Source organism: Hemitrygon akajei, chromosome 1, assembly GCF_048418815.1.
Source record: "Hemitrygon akajei chromosome 1, sHemAka1.3, whole genome shotgun sequence".
NCBI lineage: Eukaryota > Metazoa > Chordata > Chondrichthyes > Myliobatiformes > Dasyatidae > Hemitrygon > Hemitrygon akajei.
The window spans coordinates 216,307,283-216,332,555 of record NC_133124.1 but is presented as its reverse complement, the minus strand read 5'-3'; the positions used below and the strand labels follow the sequence as shown (position 1 = coordinate 216,332,555).

Genomic DNA, 25,273 nt, shown 5'->3' with positions numbered 1-25,273 from the left:
TATTGACCTCTTCATCCTGTCTGAGGAGCATTGCATCGATAGTAACCTGTCGCTGAAACTGCTTCTCTGTCTCTGGATGGTGCTATGCAGAGGATGTTCAGGATTTTCCATGATTGACCGTAGCCTACTCAGCGCCCTTCGCTCTGCTACCGATGTCATACTCTCCAGTTCTGTGCCCACGACAGAGCCCGCCTTCCTTACCAGCTTATTAAGACGTGAGGCGTCCCTCTTCTTAATGCTTCCTCCCCAACACGCCACCACAAAGAAGAGGGCGCTCTCCACAACTGACCTATAGAACATCTTCAGCATCTCACTACAGACATTGAATGACGCCAACCTTCTAAGGAAGTACAGTCGACTCTGTGCCTTCCTGCACAAGGCATCGGTGTTGGCAGTCCAGTCTAGCTTCTCGTCTAACTGTACTCCCAGATACTTGTAGGTCTTAACCTGCTCCACACATTCTCCATTAATTTGTTGCTTGTTGTTCTGCCGAGCTTTGTGGGAATGTTGTGTTGGCACCGAACTCCACCGCGGGTTACATTGTTCTCTGGCACCGTCTTCCTCAGCTTCGCGGCAACACAAGCGGGCTGCCCCCAGCACCTCCCTGGGTTGTGCTGGTTGTTAACGCAAACAACACATTTCACTGTATGTTTCGACATACATCTGATAAATAAATCTGACGGGAGATTGCACTCTGCATCCAGTTGGTGCTTTACTACAATTGTGAGTGGCACGAGAAGCACTTCCCACGCTAACTTGATGTTCCTCGCCTGGAGCCCATCGCCCTCTCTGGGACAGAGGCTGCCAACAGCAGCTGGCAGAGTCCTCCGTGCTGGGCCAATAAAAGATTGGTCACACCGACTTCATCCATCTTCTCGGTGAGCCACAACCCTCCCCAGGATGAGGTCTTTGGAGCTTCTTGTTGGTGTTTCTCCATCTCTGGGTTTTTACAGGATGAGGCTGCTAGTCCTCCTCCTTTCACAGCCGGGCTTGGAGATTCCTCATCTGGAGAGGACAACAGACAAATAGATAGTCAACCTCACTTGCAATGTTTTGACTGCTTGTTCTGATGTTAATATTCTAAAAATATTTTTGATATTAAAATTTAATATTATAATGTTACAATAAATTATAGTATTTATAATTAAATAAATATTATAATGTTAATATCTTTGCAGGTATGGAGACATGAGAAAGGAGATTGGGTTCAAAATAAGGGACATGTGGTATAACCTCGGTAAGTACAACGTTAAACAAACACGGTACCACACAGGCAGCCCACATTACAGGAAGGATGTCCCTGGGTAATGAACAGTCTCCAATTTTACAGGCAGCCTGAATTGCAGTTGACTTTTATTCCATAAATCAGAAAATACATAAAACTTATTTTTATTTGGAGATCCTGCACGGATACAGGCTCTTGGCGGCCCACGCACTGCCCGGTTACAACCATGTGACCAATTAGCCTACTGACCCCTCGCTCTTTGGAATGTGACATTAACATTAACACCAGACTCAGGGACAGCTTCTATACCACTGAGTGGACCTGCTATACGATACGATCCACTCCTGACCTCAGTACAGCAACCAAACATCCTCCGCACAGCAGTGAACAGCACTGAAAATGCGCAGGACTGGTAAGAGGAACAATTACTAAATCTGGGGAGAGAGAGAGAGACACCAGCTCTGCCATTCATACATGTGAACATATGTCAGACTTTCAAATTTAATAATAAGTCCATTAGACATAAGAGCAGAATTAAGGCCATTTGGCCCATCGAGTCTGCTCTATCATTCAATCATGGCTGATTGATAGGAAGTATAGCTCAATTTTATAAAACTGGTTAGGCCACGCCTGGTGTATTGCGTACAGTTCTAGCCACCCCATTACCGGGGGGGCTTTGGAGAAGGTGCAGAAGAGGTTCACCAGAACGCTGCCAAGATTAGAGAGCAGGATCTGTCAAGAGTCTGGACAAACTTGGGGCGTTTTGTCAGGAGCGGCAGAGGCTGAGGGAAGATCTGATCGAGGTTTATAAGATCACGAGAGGCACAGCCAGAGTAGAGAGCCGGGTCAAGCTCTGGGTCAAGCTGTCCAATACCAAAGGTGGGGGGGGATAAGCTGAAAGGAAATATACTTTACACAGAGTGGTGGGAATGCGCCTGGAATGCTGAAGGCAGAAACGATAGAGGCTCTCAGATAGGCACGTGAACGCGCGGAGACTCGATATGCGTAATGTCTAGGCAGAAGGGGTTAGATTCGTTAGGTGTTTGGTTCAGCAGAAATATGAAGGGCCGAAGGGCCTGTTCCTGTGCTGTTCTCTGTTTTAATATCTGCATCATTCACGATGTTAAATCCAACCAATCCCATCTGTCTGCACGTGACCCATATCCCTCCGTTCTCAGCATGTTCATGGTCCTCTGTACATGCTCTTTAAATGCCCCTGTTATGTCTGCGTCTACACCACCCCTGTCAGTACCTACCTGAGCCCACCACCCCTGACCCGTTCGCCAATTCCAGTGTAACATGCAAATGCTGGAGGAGCTCACCATGTTAGGCAGCAACTGGTCTCAGTCTAAAACATCGACTGTTTATTCCCGTCTGTAGATGCTGCCTGACCTGCTGAGCTCGTCCAGCACTGTGTGTGCGTGTGTGTGTGTGTGTGTGTGTGTGTGTGTGTGTGTGTGTGTGTGTGTGTGTGTGTGTGTGTGCGTGTGTGTGTGCGTGTGTGTGTGCGTGTGTGTGTGTGTGTGTGAGTGTGCGTGCGAGTGTGTGCGTGCGTGCGAGTGTGTGTGTGCGTGCGTGCGTGCACGTGTGTGTGTGTGTGTGTGTTGCTCAGCTGAATCTACTGTGTTACATTCGTCATTATTCTGCACAATTCCGACAGGCTTCTCCCCGACTCTTCCTACGGGTCTGAGCTCTGCTGGCACGACGGGTGCTTCTCCAGTTATTGTGTGATCATTGACCGGTTTGCTTGATGTTCCAGGTCCCCACAAGATTAAGTTCATCCCAGGGATGGTGGGGCCGATCTTGGAGATGACTCTGGTCCCAGAGCCCGAGCTCAGGAGAGCCACAATTCCCATCTTCTTCGACATGATGCAGTGCGAATTCAGCGTCCACAGGTGCTTCCACGCTGTAAGTAGACAAGTGCATAAGACACGAGGGCAGAATTAGGCCATTCAGTCCATCGAGTCTGCTCCACCATTCCATCATCATTATGTGGCATGTCGTATGACGTGGGCAGTCACGGTCTTTCCATGACCATGATTGTTCTTGGCAAATTTTTCTACAGAAGTGGTTTGCCATTGCCTTCTTCTGGGCAGTGTCTTTACAAGACGGGTGACCCCAGCCATTATCAATCCTCTTCAGAGATTGTCTGCCTGGTGTCAGTGGTCACATAACCAGGACTTGTGATCTACACCGGCTGCTCATACGACCATCCACCACCTGCTCCCGTGGCTTCATGTGACCCTGATCGGGGGCTAAGCAGGTGCTACACCTTGCCCAAGGGTGACCTGCAGGCTAGCAGAGGGAAGGAGTGCCTTACACCTCCTTTGATAGAGACGCGTTTCCATCCTGCCACCCAATTCTATCATGGGATTTTTTTTTATCTCTCTCAACCCCATTCTCCTGTCTTATTCCCATAACCTTTGACACTCTCACTGTCAACCTCCAATTTAAATACACCCAGTGATTTCCCCTCCACAGTTGTCTGTGGCAAGAAATTCCACACATTCTCCATCTGGCTTAAGAAATTCCCTTTGACCTTTGTTCTAAAGTGGCATCTTGCTGTTCTGAGGCTCCCATTTTGGTCCTCACCTCCTCCAATATGGGAAACATCCTCTCCACAGCCATTCTACTCAGGCCTTTCAGAATTCGATAGATTTCAATGAGATCACTCCTCGTTTTTCTGAAGTCCAAGCATCTATTGGACCAGAGACATCAAACGCTCCTCATACATTAACCCTTTCATTCCTGGGATCATTCTCCTGAACCTTCTCTGGACCCTCTCCAATGTCAGCACATCTTCGCAGATATGGGACCCAAAACCAGGGGTCAGTAAGTGATTTCTTTCACAGTCACTGAGGTACTGAGTAGTGAGGTGGAGGGACATCTCTACCAAAGGAGGTGTGAGGTGCTCCTTCCCTCCGTTGGCCTGCAGGTCACCCTTGGTCAAGGTGTAGCACCTGCTTAGCCCCCGATCAGGGTCATGTGAAGCCACGGGAGCAGGTGGTGGATGGTCGTATGAGCAGCCGGTGCAGATCACAAGTCCTGGTTATGTGACCACCATCAGGCAGACAATCTCTGCAGAGTATTCATAATGACTGGGCTCACCCGTCTTGTAAAGACGCTGCCCAGAAGAAGGCAATGGCAAACCATTTCTGTAGAAAAATTTGCAAAGGACAATCATGGTCATGGAAAGATCACGATCACCCACATCATACAACTCGGCACATAATGAATGAATGTACTGAGGCACAGTGAACACCCCTGTGTGCCATCCATACAGTTTATTTGATCGCAAATTTATTGAATGTTCCCTCAGTACAATGAGACAGGCTCTTGACCACACAGTCAGCCTCATCGTGAGGGCGACACAGTAGCTCAGCGGTAAGCGAGACACTTTACTCAGCAGCGACCCGGTTCAGTTCCCCCCTGCTGTCTGTGAGGAGTTTGCACATTCCCCTTGTGGCCATGTGGGTTTCCTCCCAGCGCTCTGGTTCCCTCCCACATCCCGAAGGCATGCTGATTAGTAAGTTGTGTTGGCGCCGGAAGCGTGAAGGCACAACCTAAGGTTAACGCAAACGACATATCTCACTATCTGTTCCAACGTACGTGTGATAGATCAATCTGAACCTGAGAGGTTTGCCCAGTCTCCACACCCTGAATTGAGCCAAGGACCCTGACCAATGCCAGCCTCTGTCTTGAGCTGGACTGGTTAAGTGGTGTTGGAGTAGTGCCAAACGTGGCCAAGTGGGACGAGCTGAAAGGCTGGTGGCACTTGCGGGCTGCCCCCAGCCCACCCTTGGGTGTGTTGGTTGTTTACGCATTGAACTCTGTGTTTCGATGTACATGTGATAAGTAAATCTGACTCGAGTGGCCAGTATGGGTGAGTTGGGCCGAAGGGCCTGTTGTCACACAGTCTAAACCTATGACACCGTGGCTCCAAGTCTCCTCAGGGCCAAAGTGTGTAAAGTAGCCCCGGTCACTGCTCTCTGTGCATGGGCCCCGTGGTAACGCTGTACACTGCCGAATATCCCACACGTCAGCATCAGCTCGTGTGCGAGCTCAGCCTAGGAGAGGGGAGAGAGTGCTGGAGTGCGACGCTGGCAGGGGGTGGCCTCAAATATATCGTGCCCAGAAACAACGAGGGTGGCATTGAATGCAGGGAAACTTCTTTTTCAGTTTGAGAACGAGCTCATCACCAAACTGGACCAGGAAGTGGAAGGAGGCCGGGGAGACGAGATGTACAAAGTTCTCCTGGAGAAAATGTGAGTGTTGACCACAGCCCTTCCTTCCACAGGTTAGCCCCCAGGTGTACATTCATTTTGTCCTTATGCCCACTCTAAACCTAAGCCCTCTGACTTTACACACCTCTACTATGGGGAAAAATTATTTCCCGATCCATTCCATTCATAAAACCATAAGACATAGAAGCAGAATTAGACCATTCATTCCGTCTGTGCAGACCAAGATGTCTGCTCCACCGTTCAGTCACAGCTGATCTATTTTCCCTCTCAACCCCATTCTCCTGTCTTCTCCCCGTAACCTTTGATCCCCTGACTAATCAAGAACCTATCAACCTCTGTTTCAACTATACCCAATGACTTCACCTCCACAGTCGTCTGTGGCAGTGAATTCCACAACTTCACCACCATCTGGCTAAAGAAATTCTTCCTCGTCTCTGTTCTAAAGGGACGTCCCTCTTTTCCGAGGCTGTGCCCTCTGGTCCTAGACTCCCCCACTGTAGGAAACGTCCTCTCCATGTCCACTCTATCTCGGCCTTTCAATTTTCAATAGGTTTCCATGAGATCCCTTTCCCCCATTCTTCTAAGCTCCAGCCTATCCCCTAAGCCTGCCAGTTTTACACACCTCTGTTATGGGGAAAAGTTGCCCATTATCCACACTATCTATTCCCTTCATGAATTTATTTCCGGTCTCCTCTCCCCATGGAAAACAAACGCAGACGATCTGGTTTCTCTCCATAACGGTGCCATTCCATCCCAGTCATTCTCAAACGCAAGAGGCTGTGCAGATGCTGGAAAGCCAGAGTAGCACATGCAAACCGCCGGAGACCAAGCCCCTTCATCGGGACTGGAAAGGAAGGGGGACGCAAAGGAATAAGAAGGTGGGAGGGAGGGGGAGGAGTTACAAGACGGCAGGTGACAGGTGAGACCAGGTGAGGGGGAAGGGGATGAAGGGAGAAGCTGGGAGGTGATAGGTGGAAAAGGTAAAGGGCTGAAGAAGAAGGAATCTGACAGGAAAGATGGAAATCCAGATGAAGGTTCTCGGCCCAAACGTCAGCTGTTTATTCCTCTCCGTAGATGTCTCCTGACTTGCTGATTTCCTCCAGCATTTGCTATGTGTTTTCCCAGAGAGTGCCCCTCACTGGGGTAACACACTGCACCCTCTCCTTATTACTTTCCAGAAAATGGAGACCATATTAACAGACAGAAAGATGAGCACGTACACTAAAAACAGAATTCTGCAGTGCCACATTTATTCTATCCTGACCTATGGAAGTGAATGCTGGACCATTTCCCCAGCAGTGGAGAAGAGACCAGAAGCAGCTGAATTATGGTTCTACAGGAGCATGTTAAAAATATCATGGACCACACACACATCAAATGAAGAAGCTCTCAGAAGAACCCAAGCAGTCAGATCACTCATACCAACAATGAGAGAAAGACAACTCAGATTCCTAGGACACATCATGCGGAACGATGAACTAGAGAAATTACAGATCGAGGGGAGCAAATCTAGAGGAAGACCTCGGTTTATGTACATCAAAAGCCAGGCCAGGTGGCTACTCATCAAGGAAATGGAAGTCATCCAAAGAACAAGGGATAGACCTGTATGGAAAACCATGGTCACCAACGTCCACGTCGGATACGGTACCTAGACAGATTACAGTGAGGTGACTAGAACTACGCTCCATTTGGGGTCTAACCAATGGTTCCTAACCATAAGCTTCCTGCGTATACATCCTAAGCCCCAGGTGATGAAGGCACGTAAATATCCATTTGTGTTCACCATCTCATCCCCCAGCTTCACGGGGAGCCACGGTAGCTTAGTGATCAGTGTGGCATGTCAGAGTTCAATTCCGCCATCCTCTATAAGCAAGCTTGTACGTTCCTTAGCAACACTCAAATGCTGGAGGAATTCAGCAGGCCAGGAAAGAGTAAACAGTCGATGTTTCGGGCCGAGATGCTTCATCAGGATTTTGTACGTCCCACCCCTTGTGCCCATGGGTTTCCTCCTTGTGCTCTGGTTTCCTCCCACAATCCAAAGGCGTACCGGTGTGTAGTTAATTGGTCATCGTAAATTGTCCTGTGATTAGGAAAGGGTTAAATCGGTGGGTTACTGGGTGGCATGGCTCAAAGAGGAAGTTTTGAATCGTTTCATTAGCTTCGAAGAGACATTTAATTTCAGGGAAATGTATACAATATCCATCCTGAAATTATTCTTCTTCACAAACATCCATGAAAAGAGAAGTGCCCCAAAGATTGAACAACAGTTAAAATGTAGAACCCCAAAGACCCCTCCCACCAGCAGAAAGCATTGGCACCCCCACCGAGCACTCGAGCGTGCAGCAGAGCATCGATAAAGACGCAGTACCCCAAAGACTACTCGTACACCCAGTATTCGACATACCACAGGCTCCCTTTCTCCCTAATAAGGGGAAAAGAGGCGTCTCCATTTCACAGTGAGAGGGGAGACTTAAACTACTCGCCGGTTTATGGTGTTAAAGGTCTGTTGTGTCGCTTTTTCTGAGCTCTGTGACCAAAGAACTCAGATTTCTGGGCGCACAGCCAGCAGCCGGCTCTCTGCTTACGATCTTCCGTCTCCCACGACCCATCAGGGCCAACGGCAGCCTTGAGTTCGCCCGCCTCCAGAGCCATGACAATCCGGCACCCTGGGGGCGCGCTAGTCTTCCGGGCCTCGTCCTTGGCCTATGAAAAGCAGCCGGTCGTGAGGCCCCGAGAGCGGGTCCCATTTCCACAAAGAACCGAAGTCAGAGTGTAACTCCAGGTCAGGGTCTCCAAAAGAACCTTGAAAAGGGAAAAGGAAGAGATATCAAAGATAGAAATTGAGCTGTTTCCAAAGATGCAAGCAAAGGAGTCGCCGTTAGGTGCCATCGTCCTCCTAATTGTATCTGTAGACAGGATAGAGAAGGTGGTTTTCGGCACTCTCAGTTGTCGTTAGTCCGGGCTCTGAGTACCGAATTTAGAACTTTACATTGCAGTTGTATGAGACATTGGTGTATGGGGCTTGCTTTCAGCCCACCCTGCTGTAGGCAAGAGCGTTAAGCGGGAAAGAGTGCAGCACAGATGTTGTCAGCACCCTAGGGACTCGGTTATAGGGTGAGGTTGGGCCAGATGTTGCCTGGGAAGGGATGTTTTGGTTATGCAGAGAGACTGGAACATCCTGGTTCATTTTCCTTGGAGAGCAGGAGGCTGAGGGGTGACCTTCTAAAGGTGTATAAAATCATGAGGGGCAAAGACAGGGTGAATTCACACAGCCAGGGAAGCAAAGCTAGGGGGCATATGTTTGAAAGGAACCCACGGGACTGATCTTTCTTACGCCCCCTGGGTCCATGGCTCTAGCCCGGGTTGGACCTGACCCATGGCACCCCTCCCTCAGAGGACCAACTGCTGAGGTAACCCGGTTCCTTTTGCTGCCAGCCTGTTGGAGCACTGCCGAAAGCACAAGTACCTGGCGGCGTCGGGAGAAGCCTTCGTCCTGCTGGTGACCAGCCTGCTGGAGAACCTGCTCGACTACAGGACCATCATGCACGATGAAAGCAAAGAGAACCAGATGAGCTGCACCGTCAACGTGCTGGTGAGTGTGAACCTGCCGGCGAGTGTGAATGTGCCAGTGATTGTGAACCTCCTGGTGTGTGTGAATGTGCCAGTGATTGTGAACCTCCTGGTGTGTGTGAATGTGCCAGTGTTTGAACGTGCCAGTGAGTGTGAACGTGCCAGTGAGTGTGAATGTGCCAGTGATTGTGAACCTCCTGGTGTGTGTGAATGTGCCAGTGTTTGAACGTGCCAGTGAGTGTGAACGTGCCAGTGAGTGTGAACCTGCTGGTGAGTGTGAATGTGCCAGTGATTGTGAACCTCCTGGTCTGTGTGAATGTGCCAGTGTTTGAACGTGCCAGTGAGTGTGAACGTGCCAGTGAGTGTGAACCTGCTGGTGAGTGTGAATGTGCCGGTGTGTGAACCTCCTGGTGAGTGTGAACATGCTGGTGAGCTCACCGTCAGTTCTGTGAGTGAAAAGGGCCAGAAGCACCTGTTCCGTGTTGTATTTCAATCAATCAATAAATCTAAACGGCTCTTAAAAGTCCATAACGTTTCTGCCTCCACCACATTCGTGACACCTACCACTCTCTGTGTGGAAAAAAACAACTTGCTCCCCAAATCCCCTTTGAACCTGCCTCCTCTCACCTTAACTGCACGCCCTCTGGTATTAGACATTTCAACTCTGGGGAAAAGATACTGTCTGTCCACTCTATGCACGCTTCTCATAATCTTGTGAACCTCTATCAGACCTCCCCTCGGCCTCCGGTACTCCAAGTTTCTCCAAACTCTGGTTGTCATTATTATCAAATGTATGGAGTACAGTGGAAATCTTTGTTCCGTGTGCCATCCATACGGATCGTATCGTTACACAGCGCCAGATAAACCAATAGCAATGCAGGATAAAGTGTAACAGTCACGGAGAAAGCTCGGTGCAGGTAGACAATAAGGTGCAAGCTCATAACGAGGTGGATTGTGAACTGGGAATGGATTGTTATTGTCGTATGTATCTGACCCGTATCGGATCGATTGAGAGATGGTGGCAAGTGGCCAGCTGTCCATGAGGTGAATCGATTGGGCCTCCGATGCACGGAGGGCTCACTTCTCACACGGTCTTTTGAGTGTACGTGCTTTTTGTTTTCGGCTGACCCGGTTTGTCCCTCCCACACAGTTACGTTGCCCAACGTGTGCCATTACTAACATAGAACATAGACCATAGACATTACAGCACAGGAAGAGGCCATTGGGCCCACAATATTGTACCGAACCAGCTAAAAAAACAAATCAAAGACACCCAAACACTGATCCCTCCTACCTACAACATGTCCACATACCCCCATCTTCCTCACACCCATGTGCCTATCCAAACATCTCTTAAAAGTCTTGAATGTATTTGCCTCTACCCCACACCAGGCATCCACCACGCTTTGAGTAAAAAACTTACCCCTCACATCCCCCTTGAACCTCCCCCCCTCACCATCAATGCATGCCCTCTGGTATTAGACATACCCACCCTGAGAAACAGATACTCCCTGTTCACTCTGTCTGTGCCTCTCATAATTATAAAGCTCCATCAGACCTCCCCTCAGCCTCTGCCGCTCCAGAGAAAACAACCCATGTTTATCCAGCCTCACGTGCCCTCTGACCCAGGGAGCATCCTGGTAGATGCATTCTGCGCCCTCTCCAAAGCCTGGACATCCTTCCTAGAGTGGGGCGACTCAATAATCCACGACTGAGCAATAAGGTTTTTAATCCTGTTACACCCGTTGTCATTCTGACTCCGCGCCTGCGTTAACGGTATCGGGTACAGTGAAAAGTTTGCTTTCACACCGTCCATACAGGTGACTGTTGTTCACCTCTCTCTCTCTCTCTCTCTCTCTCTCTCTCCCCCACCCCCAGAATTTCTACAAGGAGAAGAAGCGGGAGGACATCTACATCAGGTAGGAAGGTCCTCATTCCTGGTGTTGACCGTGTTTCCAGAAAGTTCCAGAAAGTGTGCGGTTGAAATTCCTTGTTTGCTTGAAGCTCACTGGGTGAATGGCACGCACTCAGTGGCCACTTTATCAGATACAACTGTACGGCAACGCCCGCCCTTTCCAAATCAGCCTGGTGCTCAGCTGGGTGAAGTTATCCAAGCTGGTCCCTGAACCTGGTGGTGTGGCTCATTATATAAAAGACAAATGCCTTAAACATGTGATAAATGTCAAAGGTGCTGGAAACACTTGCCAGGTCGGGCGGCATCTGTGGAGAAGGAAACAGGTACTTCAAGTCATTTCACTCTGGTTAGCTGAATGAAGGAAAACTCAGCAGAGCGAGTACCAGACTCTGAGGACGCAGGGGGCAAGCGAGTGGCTGAGGGGAGGAGTTACAGGTTCTGAGGATGTGGGGCAAGGGGGTGTAAGGGAAAGAGAGGTTGAGGTCAGTGGATCTGCAGAGAGCAAGCTGCAGTCCGATCAGCATCCATCTTCAGGGACCCCCGTCACCCAGGTCGTGGTCCTTTCTCGCTGCTGCCATCAGGAGGGAGGTACGGGAGCCTCAGGACTCGCACCACCAGGGTCAGAAACAGTTACTACCCCTCAACCATCAGGCTTCTGAATCAAAAGGGGGAAAACTTCACTCGCCCCATCATTGAAATGTTCCCACAGTCTATGGACCCAATTTCAAGGACTCTTCATCTCACGTTCTGACATTTATCGCTTATTTATTGACTATTTTTGTTTCTTTTGTATTTGTTGTTATTTGCAGTCTGGTTGAACGCCCAAACTGGATGCAGTCTTTCATTGATTCTATTATGGTTATAGGGTTTATTGAATGATTTCAGGGTTGTATAGGGTGATATGTATGTGCTTCAATAATACATTTACTCTGAACTTTGAGATGATGACAGGGACTGGACATGGTAATTGGAAACGGTGTGCAGTGGGTTCACTTCTCTCTGCGTTGCTGCCGTCAGGTACCTGTACAAACTGCGGGATCTGCATCGCGACTGTGAGAATTACACCGAAGCTGCCTACACGTTGCTCCTCCACGCGGAGTTGCTCCAGGTAAGAACCGAATTGAATTGAACCTTACATCCTTCACGTGCACAAGGAGTCAAAATCTTTACGTTACGTCTCCACCCAAATGTGCAATCATAGCAATTTATAATGAATAGAACAGTCAGTGTAACATGGAAATGCACTCAGCTCAGCGTGAGTTAATCAGTCGGAGGTGACAGAGCTGCCCGGATCCCTCAGAGAGAATCAGAATCACGTTTAATATCACTGATTCCGACTGATAAACTCACGTCTGAGCTGAGTGCATGTTGCCATGTTGGAACACTAACTGTGTCAATTACATAATAAGATTGCTAGTATGTGCACAAGTTGTGTATGTATAGCTAGGGTCCCTAAGACTTTTGCACAGTACTGTATTTGTCACGAGGAGCAGAGAGCAAGTTTGTAAATCTGGCAGGAGCAAAGGATGTTGGGAATGAGAAACATGGAAAACCTACAGCACAATACAGGCCCTTCGGCCCACAAAGTTGTGCCGAACATGCCCCTACCTCAGAAATTACTAGGCTTACTATAGCCCTCTATTTTTCTAAGCTCCATGTTCCTATCCAAAAGTCTCTTAAAAGACCCTATCGTATCCGCCTCCACCACCGTTGCCAGCAGTCCATTCCACGCACTCACCACTCTCTGTGTAAAAAGCTTACCCCTTGACATATCCTCTGTACCTGCTCCCCAGCACCTTAAACCTGTGTCCTCTTGCGGCAACTATTTCAGCCCACCCAGCCTGAGACACCAGGCAAGGTCATTTAATTCCAAACAATTGGTTTGTTGATCATTACCGAATGTCTCTCTGGTTCTTCCTGCTCCCTTCCCCTTTTCCCAACCATGATTCCCCTCTCCCTGCCCCCTTCCCACTCTCTGTCCACCGCAGAGACCCGTATCGGAATCAGGTTATTGGTATCTTTCCTGTAGTTCTGGTCACTGATCTACAGGAACGATATCTATGAGGTTGAAAGGGTGCAGAGGAAATTGACACGGGTGCTGACGGTCTTGGGAACCTGAGATATAGGGAAAGGTTGAGTAGGTTAGGAGTTTATTCCCTGGAGCGTAGAACGAGAGGAGATTTGATACAAAATTATGAGAAGCCTCCGCATGAACGCCTGTGTTTTCTTCAAGTCCTCCATTTCCCTCCCCTAGTCCAAGGATGTACCAGGAGGGCTAATTGGTCATTGTAAATTGTCCCGTGATTAGGTTTGGGGTGATCAGCTTTGCTGGGGGGTCACTGGGGTGGACATTTAAAGGGTATGGGCCAAGTGCGACCAGCCAGGGGTCAACATGGACAAAGCGGACAAAGGACCTGCGTCCATGGTTATTCCTCAACAACCCTGTGGATCTCCGGAATTCCCTTCTCCCAAGGGCAACAGAATTTATGATCAAAGTACGTAAATGTCGACAGACACTACCCCGGGATTCATTTTCTCGCGGGCATTCAAGGTAGAACAAAGAAATACAATAAAATCTGTTTACACAAACAAAGACTGACAAACAACCAGACAACAAATTGTGTAAATAAGATTGAAAGAGCTCAGAGAAAATTCACAAGGCCGCGGCCAAGCCTGGAGGGTGTGAGTTAGAAGGGAAGCTTGAGTAGGTTAGGACTGTGTTCCCTGGATCATAGAAGACTGAGAGATTTGATAGAGGTTTATAAAATTATGAGGGTTTATAGATAGGGTAAATGCAAGCAGGCTTCCTCCACTGAGGTTGGGTGGGACCACAACTAGAGGTCATGGGTTAAGGGTGAAAGGTGAAGAGTTTGAGGGGAAACGGGGGGGGGGGGGGTGAGAGTGTGGAAGTTGCCAGCCAGTGCGTGTGGTGCACGTGAGCTTGATTTCAGTGTTTAAGAGAAGTTTAGATAAGTACATGGATGGTAGGGGTATGGAAAGCTTATGGTCCTGGTACGTAGGCAGATTAAATGGTTCAGCACAGACTAGATGGGCTGAAGAGCCTGTTTCTGTGCTGTAGCTTTCTATGACTGTATGACACTAATCAAAGTGAAAAAGGAGACAGACAAAAATACTAGTAAATAAATAATACTGAGAAGATGAGTTGTAGAGTCCTTGAAGGTGAGTCCTCAGGTTGTGCTTCAGTTCGGAGCTGAGGTGAGTGAAGTTATCTGCGTTGGTTTAGGAGTCTGATGGTTGAACTATTCTTGAACCTGGTGGTGTGGGACGTGAGGCTCCTGTACCTCCTTGCTGATGTTAGCGGTGAGAAGAGAGGATGATCTGGGTGCTGGGGTCCCTGAAGATGGCTGCTCCTTATGGATGCGCTCAAAGGTGGGGAGGGTTTTGCCTGTGATGGACTGGACTGTATCCACCACTTCCTGTAGCCTTTTCCATTCTCGGTCTTTGGTGTTTCAATACCCGAAAATACTTTCAGCCGGAGGAAGAATATATTCCCGACGAGGGCCAATGTTCCCTCTGATTTTCTAACAGCTGCGCAGACCAACCGTTCATCTGAGCAGCAAGTTTTTACACAGCCTGGAAACTGCACAGCTCTTTAAAATTAACATTATATAAAATAAAATTCCACCTGCGAGGCAACGAAGGCTCCGTGCACGAGAGCTTTTCGGTTACTGTGCGGCCACGCACCTGCACAGCTCAGAGGGAGCGGTAGTGAGGCGTGTGGGATTACGAGGTGGTTGGATTGCAGATCAGCCAGGATCTGGTGGTTGAAGGACAGGCTAGAGGGGCTGAATGGCCTACTCACGGACGCCATAACGATCCCTCAGCTCAGCCTTGCTGTGCTCTCTCGCCCACAGTGGTCCGACCAGCCCTGCGCTGCTCACCTCATCCACAGGGAGGACTACCAGGTCCTGACCAACCGTGAGCTGAAGGAGAAGCTGTACCAGGAGATCATCCACTACTTCGACAGGGGCAAGGTCAGTGCTCGGGAAGTCCCTCGCTTCCGGGACTGGCGCTCAGCGTCCTCAGTGTTTGGGGCGGTCCTCGCTCCAGGACCGACTTGCTGTGACCCCTGACACCCCCTTGATGTACCACACCCCAGTCTGACCCCACACAGTAACCCCGTAACGTATCTTTGTTGACCTGGGACCTGTTTGCTGGTGTAAGGGGTCGGGGGGGGGGGGGGGTGGGGGAGGTTGGTGTTTGTAGCCTGCAGCCGGGGTGCCCGAGGGGCTGAGGACCCTGAGACTGACCATTGCCGAACACTGGGTGTGGGGAGGCCAAGAGTGGGCAGCTCAGAAGTGGACCACATGACCCAATGTGTGACTGTTGACCTGCTGTGTGACCTCTGACCCAATGTGTGACTGTTGACCTGCTGTGTGACCTCTGACTCAACATGTGACCGTTGACCTGCTGTGTGACCTCTGACCCAGTGTGTGACCCCAGCAGTGAAGGGCAGGGCATTGGGGCCAAAACCACTGACCCCTGTTCAATGGCTCCGCTTGCAGATGTGGGAGAGTGCCATCAGGCTGAGCAAGGAGCTCGCCGCCATGTACGAGAACGAGGTCTTCGAATATGAGGAGCTGAGCCACCTCCTGGTGAGTTGACGGGGGGCCGACAGGACGGGGTGAGGAGACAGAACCTGGGGGGGGGGGGGGTAACGGACAAGGAGAGGGAACCGGGGAGACAGAACCGGGGAGGAAGTAGTGGACGAGGAGAGGGAACCGGGGAGACAGAACCTGGGAGGAGGTAGTGGACGAGGAGAGGGAACCGGGGAGACAGAACCTGGGAGGAGGTAGTGGACGAGGAGAGGGAACATGGGAGACAGAACCTGGGAGGAGGTAGCGGGGAGACCCTCCTGGGTGGATGATGTTGAGAGAATGGGGCTACTCAGACAGAACCTGGGAGAAGGTCCTGAGCAGATGGACCCGATGAGACGGCAGTGCTGAGATAGACCCAGGGAGATGGGAGCGGGGAGACAGACCAGAGGAGACACTGGTGGGTGGGGGGAGATGGAGGGGTGTGGAGATGGTCCTTGGGGGTCGACGGAGGGCATGAAGGGAGCTAGTCGTGGGGAGGGGGGCATGGTGTGGGATGTAGATAGTGCCACTGTGGTCTGGGCCTCGCCCATTCTGACCTCTGACCTTGGGTCGCAGAAGCAGCAGGCGAACTTTTACGAGAACATCATGCAGGCGATGAGACCCCCTCCTGAGTACTTCGCCGTCGGCTTTTATGGACAGGGGTTCCCCTCCTTCCTGCGGGTGAGTCCAACCTGGTCCCCTGCTCCCCACCCCTCTTCTCCCTTCTCCACACCCCTCTCCACCCCTCCCTTCCCCGCACCTCCCCTGCACTCCATCCCCACCTCTCTCCTTCCCTCCCCACCCCTCTTCTCCCTTCCCCTCCTCTCCCTTCTCCACACCACTCCCCACACCTCCCCTCCCCACCCCTCCTCTCCCCACCCCTCCTCTCCCTTCACCTCCCCACCCCTCTTCTCCCTTCTCCACACCCCTCCACCCCTCCCTTCCCCGCACCTCCCCTGCACTCCATCCCCACCTCTCTCCTTCCCTCCCCACCCCTCTTCTCCCTTCCCCTCCTCTCCCCTCTCCACACCACTCCCCACACCTCCCCTCCCCACCCCTCCTCTCCCTTCACCTCCCTTCCCCACATCTGCCCTCCATTCCATCCCCTCCTCTCTCCTTCCCTCCCCACCCTTCCCTTCCCCACACCCCTCTCCACACCACTCCCCACACCTCTCCTCCCCACCCCTCCTCTCCCTTCACCTCCCTTCCCCACATCTGCCCTCCATTCCATCCCCACCTCTCTCCTTCCCTCCCCACCCTTCCCCACACCCCTCTCCACACCACTCCCCACACCTCTCCTCCCCACCCCTCCTCTCCCTTCACCTCCCTTCCCCACATCTGCCCTCCATTCCATCCCCTCCTCTCTCCTTCCCTCCCCACCCCTCCCTTCCCCACACCCCTCCCCACACCTCCCTTCCCCATAACTCCCCTCCTCTCGAACCCCACCTCTCTCCTTCCCTCCCCACACCTGCCTCCCCACCTCTCCACTCCACTCTCCACCTCTTCCCAACCCACACCTCTACCCATCTCTCTCCTTCCCTCCACTCCCTCTGCCCCTCACCCCCCTCTCCCTCCCCTCTCTAATCCCCCTCTCTCCCTTCCTTCATTCCCCCTCCCCAGAACATGGCTATTCTTGGCTTGGAGACCCTCTGTAGCTCCCCGCCTCCACCTTTACCTCACTGGGACCCCCGTTGACTGACAGGTTGTGACCCAATCCCTGTGAGCACAGCAATGCGTGAGGTGAGCTGATTGGCTGGCTGCAAAGGGACCCCGGCCATCCGTCCATTCCCCCCTCGGACATTGTTCCCACTTCTCTCTCCTCACCAGAACAAGATGTTCATTTACCGGGGGAAGGAGTACGAACGTTATGAGGACTTCCGACTGAAGCTGGCCACACAGTTCCCCAACGCAGAGAAGATGACCAGTACATCCCCGCCCAGCGAGCAGCTGAGGAACTCGCCCCAGCAGTGTATCCTTCATCCGTGTGACTGGGAGGGGGCTGATGGCAGGGGGGGTTTGTCCGCAGAGCTGAGACGGGGAAAGGGTGTGTCTCATTCACAGGAAGCAAGGCCACAGCCTCAGAGTACAATGACATCCCTTTAGAACAGAGATGGGGAGGAATTTCTTTAGCCAAAGGGAGCCGAATCTGTAGAATTCCTTGCCGCAGACAGCTGTAGAGGACAAATCAATGTGTATATTAAAAATGAAGATTGATAGGTCCTTGATTAGTAAGGGCATTAAAGGTCAAGGGGATGAAGGCAGGAGTTCCTTCTCCCTGTAACTTTTGACAGCCTGGAAAATGGAGAGAGGGATAACAAATCAGCCCTGGTGGAATGGCGGAGCAGACTCGATGGGTCAAATGGCCTAATTCTGCTCCTAGATACTTCAGAAGCATCTAGAACAGGGATCCACAGATCCCTTGCTTCAGGGTATTGGTCCATGGGATAAAAAACAGTTGGGATCCCCTGCTCTAGAATCACCGGCTCAGTCCGTCTATGGAAAATGGGATCAGTACAGGTAGGACAATGGCTGGCATGGACAAAGTGGGCCAGGGGGCTCTGTCGTGGGCAAAGTACTGGAGAGTTTAACATCAGTAGCTGAGCGAAGGGCACTGAGTAGGCTACGGTCAATTATGGATAACTCTGAACATCCTCTACATAGCACCATCCAGAGACAGAGAAGCAGTTTCAGCGACAGGTTACTATCGATGCAATGCTCCTCAGACAGGATGAAGAGGTCAATACTCCCCAATGCCATTAGGCTTTACAATTCTACCGCCAGGACTTAAGAACTTTTTAAAAGCTATTATTAATGCTTTTTGAGATAGTGATTTAGATGCATATCATATTTTTTTACTGAGTTAAGTATTGTATGTAAATAGTTTTGCTACAACAAGTGTATGGGACATTGGAAAAAAGTTGAATTTCCCCATGGGGATGAATAAAGTATCTATCTATCTATCTATCTATCTTTCTGTACTCTGTGACTCTGTAACTATCAGATTAGGGGGCCTTGTTTGTGAAACGGCAAATTTCACAACATGTCTCATCATTAATAAACCTGATTCTGATTCTGAACTGTTCAAGGAATTGATTAAGGTGGGGAGGAAAGGATTGAATAGGAACCCCTGGGGGCAACATCTTCACCCAGAGGGTGGTAAGTATACAGAATGGGCTGCCAGAGGAAGTGGTTGAGACAGGTACAGTACCGTGCGAAGGTCTTAGGCCCAGATATATAGTGAGGGTGCCTAAGGCTTTTGTACAGTACTGTGTTTGTCAACGTGAAGCGGAGAGCAAGTTTGTAACTCTGTTGAGGATGTTGGGAATGGCGAGGGTGGAGTGCCGCAGGAGGGATGCGGGACGGGTGGCAGAGAGGGAGTGCCAGGGGTGGGGTGGTGCAGACACACCCAGCCCTGAGGCACCAAGCAAGGTCATTTGATTTCAGACTATTGGTTTATTGATCATTATAGAATGTCTCTCTGGTGCTTCCCGCTCCCTTCCCCTTTTCCCAACCACGATTCCCCTCTCCCTGCCCCCTTCCCACTCTCAGTCCGCAATAGAGACCCATATCAGGATCAGGTTTTTCATCACTCACAAATGTGTTTGTTTTTTTTGCAACAGCAGTACAGTGCAACACATAAAATTACTACAGTGCTGTGCAAAGTCTTCGGCACCCGAGCTCTGTACTATATATGTGCCTAAGAGTTTTGCACAGTGCTGTGCATTAAGAGCTTTTTAACGGTATTTGGCCAACAAATGGGGTTCATTTCCCACCGCTGTCTGTAAGGAGTTTGTACATTCTCCCTGTGACCACGCGGGCTTCCTCTGACGTTCCAGAGACATGCGGATTAGAGTTGGTAAGTTGTGGGCATGCTGTACTGGTGCTGGAAGGATGGGGCACCTGCGGGCTGCCTCCGGCACATCCTTGGACTGTGTTGCTCGTTAACGTGAACAGTATGTTTCACGGTATGTTTTGATATGCATGACAGATAAAGCCGGTCTTATTCTACCCGTTTGACACCAGGGGATTGGAACTCGTGCCCCAAGGTCAGTAGTAGATCTCCCAGTGCTGTGTCCCTCGTCGGGGAGAGGGGCAGAGAGAAAGTCGAAGGGGTGGAGTTACAGATTGAGGTGGATCGCGTTACGTTCAGACACGGTTCTGGTCCTTGACCCCAGTGCTCAGATGTCCAGTGCTTCACTGTGAAGCCGGTTCTCGATCTCCCATTACAGTACAAGGACAAGCCCGTTCCAGAGCAGATCCTAAAGTAAGTGGACTTTATACATCTGTCGTTACTTAGACATCGGTGTATTTTCACCTTGATCTCCCAGCACTCCCCATGATCTATGGACGTGGATCCCATACCCTTCCTCCACACTGCTAAGACTCCTGTCATTAGCTTTGTACTCTGCCATCAATTTCAACCTTCCAAAGTGAATCACTTCACACTTACCCGGACTGAACTCCATCTGCCACTTCTCTGCCCAGCTCTGCATCCTGTCGATGTCCCATTGTAACCAATGACAACCTTCCACACTTCCACAACATCACCAACCTTCGTGTCACTTGCAAACTTAATAACCCACCCACCCTTCCACTTCCTCATCTCAGCATCATTATGTGCCATGTCGTATGACGTGGGCGACCATGATCCATGGCCAAGAGCAGGGTTTCCAGGACAGATCCAGGACTAGTCACGGACCTCCAGGCAGAATACAGTTCATCTACTACCACCCTCTTGCTGCAGTTCTGAGTCCGTGCAGCCAAGTTTACCTGGGTCCTGTGACCCCGACTTTCTGAATCCACATAGCCAGGTTTCCCTGGATCCTGTGACCCCCCGACTTTCTGAATCCACATAGCCAGGTTTCCCTGGATCCTGTGCCCCCCGACTTTCTCAATGAACCTGCCAGGGGGAACCTTGTTGAACACGTCCTCTGCTCTGCCTTCATCAGATTGTTTGGTCGCTTCCTCAAAACGTCAATCAGGCTCATAAGGCAAAATACTCTCTAACACTGGGAGGTGCATAAGTGAACCTTAGTTCAAACGACACAGAGATGTAGCAAGTAGAGTCACTGCCTCCTGATTCTGGTGATCCAGGTTTGATGCTGACCTCTGGTCCTGTCCACGTGGAGCTTGCATGTTCCTCCTGTGATCTGGTGCTCCAGCTCCCACCCAGCGTCCCAAACGCGGGCTAACTCTCCACTGTCGACTGTCTGTGGCTGAGTGCCGGAATCTGGGGGCAGTTGATGGGAAGGTGGAGAGATTAGATAGAGTAGACAGCCAGTATCTTTATCCGGGGGTCGAAATGTCTACTAGTAGGGGGCATGCATTGAGGGTGAGAAGAGGTAAGTTCACAGATATTTTACACAGGGAGAGGTGGGTGACTGGAATGGGGCAGCAGGAGCAGTGGTGGAGACAGGTATAGCAGAGCTGTCTTCGATGGTCCCTTCAACATTCTCCAACGTGCAGAGTCCAGAGGGATACGGACATTGTGTAGGCACAGTGGTCAGCACAACTCTTTACAGTTCCATCAACCCTGGTCCAATTCCAGTGCTCTCTGTAAGGAGTTTGTTCGTTCTCCCATGACCGCTTGGGTGTCCTCCCACCATCCAAAGATGTACAGTACTGGTCGGTAGGTTAGTTGGTCATTGTAAATTGTCCCGTGATTAGACTAGGGTTAAGTTGGGGTTTACTGGGTGGTGGGCTCAGAGGGCTGGAAGGGCCCGGCCCACAACGTATCTCAGTAAACCAATAGAAGGCATTAGTTTCATTAGGCTTCTCATTGCTAACTCGATTAGTAATGCACAAAGGTCCCTTGCAGCGCTGTACCAACACAATGGATGGTCAGCATCTATTTGGTGGGCTGAAGTGCCTTTCTCGGTGACTATAATTCACTGCTTCAGAACAATGCAGACCAGATGGCCGGGGAAGTAACACAAGCTGGTCCTACCGGTGATTGAGGTACTGAACGATGTGGAGGGGATGTTTCCTATAGTGGGTGAGTCTAGGACCAGAGGGCACAGCCTCAGAATACAAGGGCATCTCTTGAGAACGGAGATGAGGAGGAATTTCTTTAGCCAGAGGGCGGTGAATCTGTGGGAACCATCACCACAGACAACTGTGGAGGCCCAAGTTATTGGCAGTCTTTAAAGTGGAGGATGATAGGTTCTTGATTAGTCAGGGATCAAAGATTACACAGGGAGAAGGCAGGAAAATGGGATTGAGAGGGGTAATAAATCAGCCATGGTGGAATGACAGAACAGACTCAATGGGCCGAATGTCCTAATTCCATTCCTATGTCTTATGGGATAGAAGCCTGTCTTAGGTAATGTTCAGGAAAGTGGAGGAAGTGCAAAGAAGGGAAAGGACGAGACATACACACAGTGACCACTTCATTATCTACCTCCTATACCTAATAAAGTGGCCACTGAGTGTATGTTCATGGTCTTCTGCTGCTGTAGCCCGTCCACTTCAAGGTTTGACGTGTTGTTCATTCAGAGAAGCTCTTCTGCACGCCACCGTTGTAACGTGTGGTTATTTGAGTTACTGTTGCCTTCTTGTCAGCTTGAACCTGTCTGGCCGTTCTCCTCTGGCCTCTCTCATTAACAAGGCATTTTTGCCCACAGAACTGCCACTCACTGAGTGTTCTTTGTTTTTGTTTTGCGCACCATGCTCTGTAAATTCTAAAGACTATGAGACATAGGAACAGAATTAGCCCATTTGGACCATCGAGTCTGCTCCAGCATTTGATTATGGCTGATCCGTTTCTCTCTCAACCCCGTTTCCCTGTCTTCTCTCCATAACCTTTCTTGCCCTGACTTAAAGGATGTTCTGCATGAAAATCTCAGGAGATCAGCAGTTTCTGAGATACTCAAACCACCCCATCTGGCACCAACAATCATTCCACGGTCAAGGTCACTTAGATCACACTTCTTCCCTGTTCTGATGTTTGGTCTGAACAACAACTGAACCTCTTGACCGTGTCTACATGCTTTTATGCACTGAGTTGCTGCCACATGATTGGCTGATCCGATCTTTGTATTAACAAGTGGGTGTAGCAGGTCACAAGTTAAGGATGAGTGGTGAAATATGTAAGCGGGCAACTTCTTCACTCAAAGGGTGGTGCGAGTGGGGAAGAAGCTGCCAGCATAGGTGGTGGCCATGGGTCTGATTATAACGTTTAAGAGAAGTTTGGATGGGTATACGGATGGGAGGGGTAATGGAGGGCTGTGGTCCAGGGGCAGGTAGTTGTAGGAAAGTAATTGTCCCCGAAGCTGAAGATTTGGGACTTCAGGCTTCTGCATCTCCTGCCTGATGGTAGCAGTGAGAAGATGGTACGGCTCGGATGGTGGGGGTCCTTGATGATAGATTCTGCCTTCTTGAGGCAGCACCTCTTGCAGATGCTGTCACAAGGGGAAGGCTTGGCCATGACGGACAGGGCTGTGTCCGTGTTCTATGATTAACCATTACTGCAGAGCGAGGGGAAAGGGGTATACTGTGGATCTTCCAAAGCCGTCATCAGAGAACGGCTGAGCTCAGGCCCACGGTCTGTGAGACTCACCTTCAGCTTATTTCACTCTCTACAGCTTCTACCGAGCCAACGAGGTTCAGCAGTTCCAGTACTCCCGACCGTTCCACCAAGGAGAGAAGGATCCTGACAACGAGTTTGCGGTAAGACAGAGGAGCTGGTCTTGAGTGGCAGCACATTCTTACAAGCTGCTCGCCCCTTCTACATGACATTTGTTAAACTGGGAATAAACAAACCTCATTCTTCCTGACTGATCCCATATAACCATTAACTTCACCCTTTGGTGCTGACGATACAAATCGAGAATCCCTGCAGTTTGAGAGTTCATCCCATTGTTTGTCCTTGTGGCTGGCAGAAACGAGCCCCTGAGAAGTTGAGTTAGATTTGTCCACCTTGTCAGGACAAGGGGCCATCTCGAAAGGTTGCAGAGAAAATTTACAAGGATGTTGCTGGGACTCGAGGACCTGAACGTGCTTTACGATCTGCACAATTGGGTCGAGGCGTTTCGGCACAGAACTGGATCTGCGGCTGTGGCCTGCAGCCATCGACACAGCGCTGAACTGAGTGACTCCGCGGCCGCGGCCGCAGCCAATGGCTCCTGGGCCGGCTTCGCTCGCCTCGCCAGCTCGTGGCTGTAGACTCACTTTTGGGGGTTCTGTGGTTGATGTTTTGTTTTTGTTGTTTGCGTGATTTGTTTTTTTTTTGCACTTTTAATAGTCTTTGTTGTGAAGGGTTTTCTTTAAAGCAAGGGTTCCCAACCTGGCGTCCATGGACCCCTTGCTTAACGGTTTTGGTCCAAGGCATAAAAAGATTGGGAACCTCTGCTTTAAATGGGTTCTGTGCCGTTTCTTTGTTTTGTGGCTGCCTGCAAGAAGACAGTATGCTGTTTATATCCTTTGATAATAAATGTACTTTGAACTTTGAGTTCGAAGGAAAGGTTGAATAGTTTAGAACTTTATTCCCTGGAGCATAGGAGAATGAGAGGAAATCTTTGAGGTATATAAAATTATCAGGGGTATAATCAGGTTAAATGCATGCAGGCTTTTTCCACTCGGGTTGGGTGAGGCTGGAACTAGAGGTCATAGGGTGAAAGGTGAAAGGTGAAATATTTAGGAGGGACGTGAGGGGAATGTCTTCACTCAGAGGGTGATGCAAGTGCGGAGCCAGCTGCCAGGGGAAGTGGTGATTGTGGTTCAGTTGTAATGTTTAAGAGAAGGTTGGATAGGTACATGGATGGGAGGGGTACGAAGGGCTGTGGTTTGGGTGTAGATTGATAGGACCTGGCAGAAAGTCAGGTCGGTGTGGATCAGGTGAGCTGAAGGGTGTGTTTCTATGCTATAATGCTCTATGACGCTCTAAACACTGGACTTTCCTTACAGACTATGTGGATTGAACGAGTGACGTACACCACGGTGTACAAGTTCCCTGGTATTCTGCAGTGGTTCGAGGTGAAGACTGCCACAGTGGTAAGCTTTATCTTCTGATTTTAACGTCAGATTTTCACTGCCAAGTTCTGCTGAAAAAACGCAGTTCAGGTAAACAATAAAGTGCAAGATCATAACGAGGTAGATTGTGAGGCCAACAGTCCAACTTATTGAACGAGGGTCTGGTATTAGCGGTGTAGGAGCTGTCCTTGAGCCTGGCTATGCGTGCTCTCTGTTGTTTCAAAGAAACATAGAAAATAGGTGCAGGAGTAGGCCATTCGGCCCTTCGAGCCTGCACTGCCATTCAGTATGATCATCCAACTCAGAACCCTGTACCTGCTTTCTCTCCATACCCCCTGATCCCTTTAGCCACAAGGGCCATATCTAACTCCCTCTTAAATATAGCCAATGAACCGGCCTCAACTGTTTCCTGTGGCAGAGAATTCCACAGATTCACCACTCTCTGTGTGAAGAAGTTTTTCTTTCCTCTGCCCGATGGGGTGGGGAGAAGAGGGACTGTCCAGGGTGGGAGGGGGTCTTTGATTATTCTGGGTGCTTTGCTGAGGCAGCGAGCAGTGTTGACAGTGTCCATGGAAGGGAGGGGGGCTCCCGTGACGTGCTGAACTCTGCCCACAACTCTGCAGTTTCTAGCAGTCGTGGGCAGAGCAGTTGCCGTCCCAAGCTGTGACGCATCTGGATCGATGCATCGGGAAAAACCGAGTCGACGGGAAGGTGCTGAATTTCCTCAGCCTCCTGAGGAAGTAGAGCTTTC

The 25,273-nt window shown here is 50.3% G+C and overlaps 1 protein-coding gene across 5 annotated transcripts in view; it reads left to right on the top strand.

Moving 5' to 3' along the window:
* dock5 (dedicator of cytokinesis 5) overlaps positions 1-25,273 on the top strand; it is a 205,164-nt gene that overhangs the window by 161,719 nt on the left and 18,172 nt on the right. For all 5 annotated transcript variants that reach the window (XM_073060921.1, XM_073060902.1, XM_073060912.1 and 2 more), the window contains 13 exons: positions 1,179-1,237; positions 2,985-3,133; positions 5,405-5,490; positions 8,905-9,061; positions 10,918-10,958; positions 11,972-12,062; positions 14,830-14,949; positions 15,481-15,570; positions 16,129-16,233; positions 17,380-17,521; positions 19,735-19,816; positions 23,136-23,220; positions 24,457-24,543. In XM_073060921.1, the coding sequence (XP_072917022.1) occupies positions 1,179-1,237; positions 2,985-3,133; positions 5,405-5,490; positions 8,905-9,061; positions 10,918-10,958; positions 11,972-12,062; positions 14,830-14,949; positions 15,481-15,570; positions 16,129-16,233; positions 17,380-17,521; positions 19,735-19,816; positions 23,136-23,220; positions 24,457-24,543 (1,294 nt within the window). The remainder of the gene's footprint in view (positions 1-1,178; positions 1,238-2,984; positions 3,134-5,404; positions 5,491-8,904; positions 9,062-10,917; positions 10,959-11,971; positions 12,063-14,829; positions 14,950-15,480; positions 15,571-16,128; positions 16,234-17,379; positions 17,522-19,734; positions 19,817-23,135; positions 23,221-24,456; positions 24,544-25,273) is intronic.